At 34.1% G+C, this 7858-nt stretch overlaps 1 protein-coding gene across 1 annotated transcript; it reads left to right on the top strand.

Annotated features, from left to right (window-relative positions):
* Positions 1–3882: 3882 nt before the first annotated feature.
* Positions 3883–6732, top strand: LOC139896821 (ninja-family protein AFP3-like). The gene is made up of 2 exons (XM_071879460.1): positions 3883–4788; positions 6052–6732. The coding sequence occupies exons 1-2, from the start codon at positions 4197–4199 to the stop codon at positions 6453–6455; spliced, it is 996 nt and encodes a 331-aa protein (XP_071735561.1). The 5' UTR covers positions 3883–4196; the 3' UTR covers positions 6456–6732.
* The last annotated feature ends 1126 nt before the right edge of the window (positions 6733–7858 follow it).

Raw genomic sequence — 7858 nt, 5'->3', positions numbered from 1 at the left:
TGACTTCACTGTTGTGATGACCCGGAAATTTCTGACCAAATTTAAACTTAATCTTTGTATGATTAACATTTTCGACACGATAAGCAAAGTCTGTAAAACTGAATCTCAAAATTTTTGAACTACTTTTATATATTTAAATACCCTTCGGTTATTTTCGACGATTCGAGAACAATTATATGTAAATAGATACATATATACTATAACATGAAAAGGTAACAATGTATTAATTATTTGATACCGTACATTAAACTTATTGGTTTAAATATCTATTTGAATGTATATGATAAGTTGAAATATTTATTATTAAAATTTATTTATAAATAACTTCCAATGTGTATTTAAAAACTGATTTATGTATATTAAAAAGATATATACATATATATAATAAACGATAGTAACATTCGTTTATTGATTCAATTGATATTTAGTTAAGTTAACTAAAGCGTTTAAGATGAACCAGTTAAACACTAATTTTTTACAGTGTTTTCAAATTGCCACATTACTCAAAATGCTACAGTGTTTTCGAAAATCACTATTTGCTACAGTGAAATTGACTTTGCTACAGTGAATTGCTACAGTAAAATTTGACTTTGCTACAGTAAAACACTATTATAAAAATGTGTTTTAACAAATAGCGAGACGATGATTTATAGAAGTAAATGACCAAAACACTCGAAAGTTTAAGATACACTTTGAGTGATATAATTAAGGGATAATTTAAGGCTATATTTTGACAAAGGTACGTGTCACGAAATGTAAAATGCAAGTTTTCTCAGCGTACGAAAGGGCGTTCGAAAAACCGGAACCGGGACATAAGTCGAGTGACAACGTACGACTTATCGGAACAAAAATTACAAGTCAACTATGCACGTGAATTTAATATAATATATAATTAATTAATTTAAATTATATATATTATATTTATATTTTATTATGTCGACAAATGTTAGGACAAAAACAATGTGAGCTGTCCCTGGTCCTCATGCGAGTCGCATGGCCAGAAGGCCATTTCCATGCGAGTCGCATGACTCCAGATTTCAGGCCAAGTGCTATAAATTCTCGAGTTTTGGCCAGATAAATCACACACACACATATATTATTTTTACTCCGTATTTATTTATTTTATTATTATTATTATTATTATTATTATTATTATTATTATTATTATTATTATTATTATTATTATTATTAATAATAAGATTATTATTAATCTTATTATTTTTATTATTAGTGTTATTATTTTTGCGATACAAAAATAATAATGTACATAAAATATTACGACGGAGTGCTGTCCAAGTAATTTTTCAAAACGAGTTTCCGAGAAAACTAGAGCTAAGGAAAATATGGGTTATTGCCAAGGAGGTTATGGGTAATATTCGGGGGTATTTTTGTGAATCAAACCTCGTGCTTATTATATCCAATGCGTCTACGTGCTTTCCTGCAATATTGTATATCAATATAAAACAGTGAGTTTCATATGATCCCTTTTACTCTCTACATTTTTGGGCTGAGAATACATGCAAATGCTTTATTAACCGATATACAATATTTATATGTGTGAGTTTCATATGATCCCTTTTACTCAATATATTTTTGGGCTGAGAATACATGCGCAGTTTTATAAATTGTTTTACTAAATGGATACAAATACTAAAACTGATTTTGTGTGAGTTTCATAAGATCCCTTTTACTCTCTACATTTTTGGGCTGAGAATACATGCAAATGCTTTATTAACCGATATACAATATTTATATGTGTGAGTTTCATTTGCTCCCTTTTTAATTGCTTTTGCAATCTATATTTTTAGGCTGAGAATACATGCACTTTATTTTAAAAACAATGGACACAAGTACATACTAAATTCTACACTGAGTTTGAACCGAAAATCCCTTAGCTTTGGTAACTAGTAACTGCCAGTTATAAGAACTGGTGGGCGCGAGTAGTAGTATATGGATCCATAGGGCTTGATATCCCCGTCCGAGCTAGAGCACTAGCCTTTTAACGGACGTATGTTATTTGAGAAGCGTACACGTTGGTTTGCGTGTATTATTAAGATGATTATACAAAGGGTACAAATTATATATACGTTAAAGTTTAGTTACCAGGGTGCTCAATTTCGTAGAATATTTTGATAAACGTTTCTGGATGAAACAACTGAAATCTTGTGATCCACTTTTATATAATCTATTGATAAAAGTTTCTGGATGAAACAACTGAAATCTTGTGATCCACCTTTATATACAGATTATACGAAACATTAAAACTATGAACTCACCAACCTTTGTGTTGACACTTGTTAGCATGTTTATTCTCAGGTTCCCTAGAAGTCTTCCGCTGTTTGCTTACATGATATACAAGCTATGTGCATGGAGTCTTGCATGCTTTATTCAAGAAAACGTTGCATTCACAAAACCATCATCATGTATCTATTTTGACTGCATTGTCAACGGAAGTATTATTATTGTAAACTATTATTTACGGTGATTGTCTATATGTAGAAATCATCAGATGTCGAAAACCTTGGAATTAAATATTCATTTATGGTATGCCTTTTCAAAAGAATGCAATGTTTACAAAACGTATCATATAGAGGTCAAATACCTCGCAATGAAATCAATGAATGACGTGTTCGTCCATATGGATTTGGAGCGATCGTCACAACTGTCAACGGATGTATTATGGTAAACTATTATTTATGGTGATTGTCTATATGTAGAAATCATCAAACGTTGAAAACCTTAGAAATTGATATTCATTTATTGTGTACCTTTTGAAAAGAATGCAATGTTTACAAAACGTATCATATAGAGGTCAAATACCTCGCAATGAAATCAATGAATGACGTGTTCGTCCATATGGATTTGGAGCGATCGTCACATGCCACATTTAAACCGCCTTCCTCGTGAGGGCGAAGGACGGTATCCCATTTTACCCAACAAATTTTGTTCTCACACCCCGACCCGCCCCAAAAAAAGTTACGTCTTACACTCTCAAGCTTTTTAAGCACGACGGACGGGGCACGGTAGAGCGAGAAATAATACAAGGGAATACTACTAAGAACCGAGGTAACGAGCGTTAAACGTCCACCAATAGACATAAAACGTGCCTTCCAATCTGACAATCTGTTATCGAATTTGTCTAACACCGGTTTCCAATTCACTCCATTGCGTAGACGCTTACTTGCCATGTACACGTCCCTGACTGCACCATACTTCTTGAATAACTTCCAAAGGTCCACCACTTTCCAATCTTCAGGGAAATTGAAAAACATGAACGAAGTTAATTGGTTTCGATTTTTGCTCGTGTTTCGGTTCTCATAGTTGTTCCGGTTGTGATGTTCCGTTGCTTTTCCGTTGCTTGCCGCCGCCGCGCCACCTCTCCTAGTTGTTTCTCTCTCAACACTCTCTCTCATCTCTAACTTAACTTGTCTAGAACTAAGAAATTTAACAAACATATACTGATATGCTGGTTTAGTTAACTAATATATCTATCTATCTATACATTATTATAAAGCGTGTAACAATAATCCTATGTGACGGCTTCTGAATTAATTTGAATTAAATTTGCACACGTGCTATTTTTTCAATTAAACTAAATTAAATAATAATAACTTTCTAAAATAACTCTTTCCTTAATTTTCAATTTTTAATTATTAAAACTCATACATGTGTACTAGATGAGATAATCTCATGTAAATAAACACGTAATTATCCTATAATAATGACTTCTAAAGTATATCCCGATGTTGATATTTTATTCAATTATCTTTCCTGATTTAATTTGAGGAATGTGATACTATCACTAGTTTTAAAACTCAAGGGGTGCAACTTGAAATTTATATCAATCTCAATTTCAATTAGTGTTTTTCTTTTTCTTTCTTATTTTTGTTTCACCTTTCAACGATTCTCTTCTTGATTTCCTCCATCACTTCACCCCCAACACCCATATCTCCAAAATCCAATCAAACAAATCTGAAACAGACCCCAATTTCTCCCCTGTTTCTGCCGATTACTTCTTTCACTATATTCAATCATTCATATAATCATTTTTACAATTCGTAACCTCAAAATTATAACAAGATGCATATTCCACCCACCAATTTCAGTCCGATTCAAGTCAAATCGGACCATGAACTAGTTCAATTTCTATCTGATAAGTAAGAAAAATTGATACTTTTTTGTGTAAGTTGAAAAGAATGGGCGAAAAAACAAACAATGAAATGTGTAATTTATCTTTACAAACAAAAAATTCGCGAGATTTATTACAGAGATTCTCCGGGTCGGGTGGTTCTGGTAGAATCGACCCGGATGACGAAGTGGAGCTGAATCTTGGGTTATCGTTACATGGAAGATTTGGTGTGGATAAAAGTAAGTTAATCAGATCATCATCAATTGCTACAATTTTACCAGTTGTTAGAGACGACGACGACGTTTTGGGTGGTAGTAAAAAAACGGGTTCGGGTGGCGGGTCGTATTCGGGTTTGATCAGAACGGCGTCGTTACCGGTGGAGACGGAAGACGAGTGGCGGAAAAGGAAGGAGCTTCAGAGTTTACGGAGGCTGGCGGCGAAGCGACGACGGTCGGAAAAACAGAGGAATTTGAGTAAGGTAGAAAGGGATGAATATGTGGCGGCTATGGGTCGGGTCGGTTCTTCGGTTGGACCGAGATTAGGATCCGGGAATTGGGAGTTTGGTGGTGGTGCCACGTCGGATGGGACACCGTCTGTACCCGGATCAGTGGAATCACAAGCTTCAAGCGTGTTGGAATTTGAGAGTAAAGTTATTCGAGGTAATTATAATTTGGGCTTCAATTATACAATTTTGAACATTTTTTTTTTTCGTGTGTGGGATTTATTGCATTGTTGTGCTGTACTTAAATAGTCTAAAGCTTATGATAAAATTAAAATTACTTATTATTAGGGAATTACCTGCTCGTAAGCTTAGGTGCAATAAGTTATTTAGTAATATATGGAAACACTTATGCCTTGGTTTGGTTGGATTAAATCTATTTCTAGATAAAGTTAATTAAATTTTAAGAGGGATATTAGTCAATAGAAAATGAATTGAACTTGATGATCTCTAATCCTAATTTCTAATTCCGAAATTCTAATGGATTGGAATTCAGTTTGTTATTTGATCTTTTAATCAGTTAGACACAAAAAGTGTCTTCTTAATCTTTATGTTTATGCTAATCAATAATATCCGTAGACTAGGTTTGTTCGTTTAAGCTTAATTCTACAAAACTTAATCGAGCTTTTAGCAAACAAGCCATAAGCCAAATCCAAATCTTCCCCACATGCTAAATAATATGGAGTATACCTGATTTGACTAAAAAAGCTGTGACAACTTGATATATCATACAAGTTGCATTAAAGCAACAAGATGTTGTCTAAGATCAGTTTGATTGGGTAGGGACCTCCTTTTACGGTCTTATTGAGCGTGTGTTTGATAAAACTGAATAATTTAGCGTTGAATGGTTCATAATCTGAATGATTCAAAGGTTCTGAATGAATTTGTTTCTGAATGAAAATAAGCTGTTTGATATCTTTTTGAACGAATAATATGAATGATATAAAATTACCTTATTAACCTTTGACATGAATAAAAACTACGATATAGTTGTTTGATAAGTTATATAATTTAAAGAGCATATCATATAAAATGTAAGTGTTTAATGGTTAAGAATTAGTTCCAGTCCTGAATGGTACCATTCAGCACCATCTGACACATTGAATGTTGAATGGTTCAACAAACATTCAATGCTGAACCGTTCAATTAAGAGGTAAACAAACGCACCCTTAGGATGGTAGTTTTTTGTTTGGATAATTGTTCAAGTACTAGCTACAACAAAACAAAATCGATCGTCAAATGGTAAAATAATAATCCCTTCCCTTAACCTTCACAATCTAATTATTTGATTATTACCATTTCAAAGTATGAAACACATCCAAAATATATATCCTGCTAGTCATTTATTCTGCTACATTGATCACTTAATAATAACTCTGATGATGATGCAAACTCAACTTCAGCCTTTGTTGGTTACTTGCAGGATCCAGTAACGAAGGTGAAGTCAGCCCAGCAAGTGTACAATCTAGCCGAGAACGAAGCAATCAAGAAGGAAGCAGTTCATCTAGATCAAAACTGGTGGACCCCGCAGTCCGACCTTCTAGACCCAAGACCAAAAATCCATCCTCCAGTAATAAGGGAAAAGAGATACGATCAAATACAGTCGACATGCCATGCGTGTTCACGCAAGGAGATGGTCCAGGTGGCAGAAGAATCGATGGGATCCTTTATAAATATGGTAAAGGTGAAGAAGTGAAAATAATGTGCGTTTGTCACGGGAGTTTTTTGTCACCGGCGGAGTTTGTGAAACATGCTGGTGGTACAGATGTTGATCATCCTTTGAAGCACATAGTTGTAAACCCTAATTCTTCTTCAAATTACTTGTAATCACATGGTGGTGTGTGTTTTGTCATCACCCCTTTTGAGAATATTATTGAGCAAGGGACAACTTGTAAACCGAAGCCCATTTTAAGAGAGGAAGTACATTATTAAGCACAATAGTTTACATAAAGTCTGCTTTTAGAAGGCAGTTGTTTATTTTGGTTCGCTTTTTATCGAATCTCGGAGCCCTGTATATAACTAGATATGGTTCTAGAGGTTGAAGTTGAGTTGGTGATAAATAAGGTGTTGGTTGTTTTGGTCTAAGTTGTTGCAGGACTTTGAGTAAGGTTATATATTCAACTTATTATATGGGCTAATTAGGATTTGAGAAGGGCTTTAATGTAGAATAGTGAAGTGAAGGGTTGTCTTAAACAAGGTGTGTAATCTGGCTTAACTTCTAAAACAACTTAAAAGAAGTAAAGCAGAAAGATTCACATTCACTAAAGAGATTGTAAACTTAGATGAATCATACAAAATGATACATGTGGTATCGCTGCCGATCTACACTTTATACAAACAAAAATGATACACGTACTTAATACACGCCCTATAGAAGTGAAAGACAGGTGTCAAATACTGTAGTTTTGAGTAGTGATATATTTAGGCCAATATTTTAGGCATTCATAATGATCAAGTCAAAATTGACTTGAGTGCAATAGGTTTGGTTGTCATTAATACTTCGATCTTGTCACTGTGAATCTATATGAAATGTGGATTTCGAAAAAAGTGGGTAAGACAATTGTGGTAATTGTCTTTGTCTTTTAGTGAGACTCCAAAATCAAAAATGTTGATGATTGATTCTCTTTTGTGTGTAAGATGATGACCTAAAGTTGTATTTTGTTACGTATCACTTGAGCTGTACCAGTTAAGGGGTCACATGTCAAGCACGTGAGCTGTTGTGAACGGCTGTTAACAGAAATTCTGTTTACAACGGAATTTCAAACGCCACTTTTCTGTTAATCGGTTCCTTTGTTAAATAGCTAGTTGTAATTAGTTGGAGTTAGTTTTTACCAGATTGTATTCTCTCTCAATTGTAACAAATTGCATTCAATAGCTAGTTGTAATTCACTCTCAATTGTAACAAATTGCATTCAATTTGTAATAAAGTTTGGCAACTGTATTCATGGCTCTCTTTTAGTTTTGAGCTATCAATCATTTGCAATTAAGTTCAATTTCGATCCCTAGATCCAGGTTGAACACTAACAGTGGTATCAGAGCGTTTTTCTGGGCCAATTGCATCAGAATTCACGATCAATTTCAAGTTTTGAAGCAGAAATGGTGCAAGCTACAAGGTCAGGGGTCGTCGGCGAAGGACAGATGCCGGAATATTTGAAGGCTGCGTTCGGGCGATTGAATCAATCAATTGCTTCAATCAATGGAAGAATCGAACATATGATGATCCAACATCA

The sequence above is a fragment of the Rutidosis leptorrhynchoides genome, chromosome 3 (genome assembly GCF_046630445.1).
Source record: "Rutidosis leptorrhynchoides isolate AG116_Rl617_1_P2 chromosome 3, CSIRO_AGI_Rlap_v1, whole genome shotgun sequence".
Lineage (NCBI taxonomy): Eukaryota > Viridiplantae > Streptophyta > Magnoliopsida > Asterales > Asteraceae > Rutidosis > Rutidosis leptorrhynchoides.
The sequence above is the reverse complement of the archived record's forward strand: the minus strand, read 5'-3'. Positions and strand labels throughout refer to the sequence as shown.

What these genes read in the sequence shown, in the direction of transcription:
- LOC139896821 (XM_071879460.1), top strand. Translation starts at nt 4,197, where the DNA reads ATGGGCGAAAAAACAAACAATGAAATGTGTAATTTATCTTTACAAACA. An exon ending in TGAGAGTAAAGTTATTCGAG is followed by an intron (nt 4,789 to 6,051) that starts GTAATTATAATT and finishes GGTTACTTGCAG; the next exon opens with GATCCAGTAACGAAGGTGAA.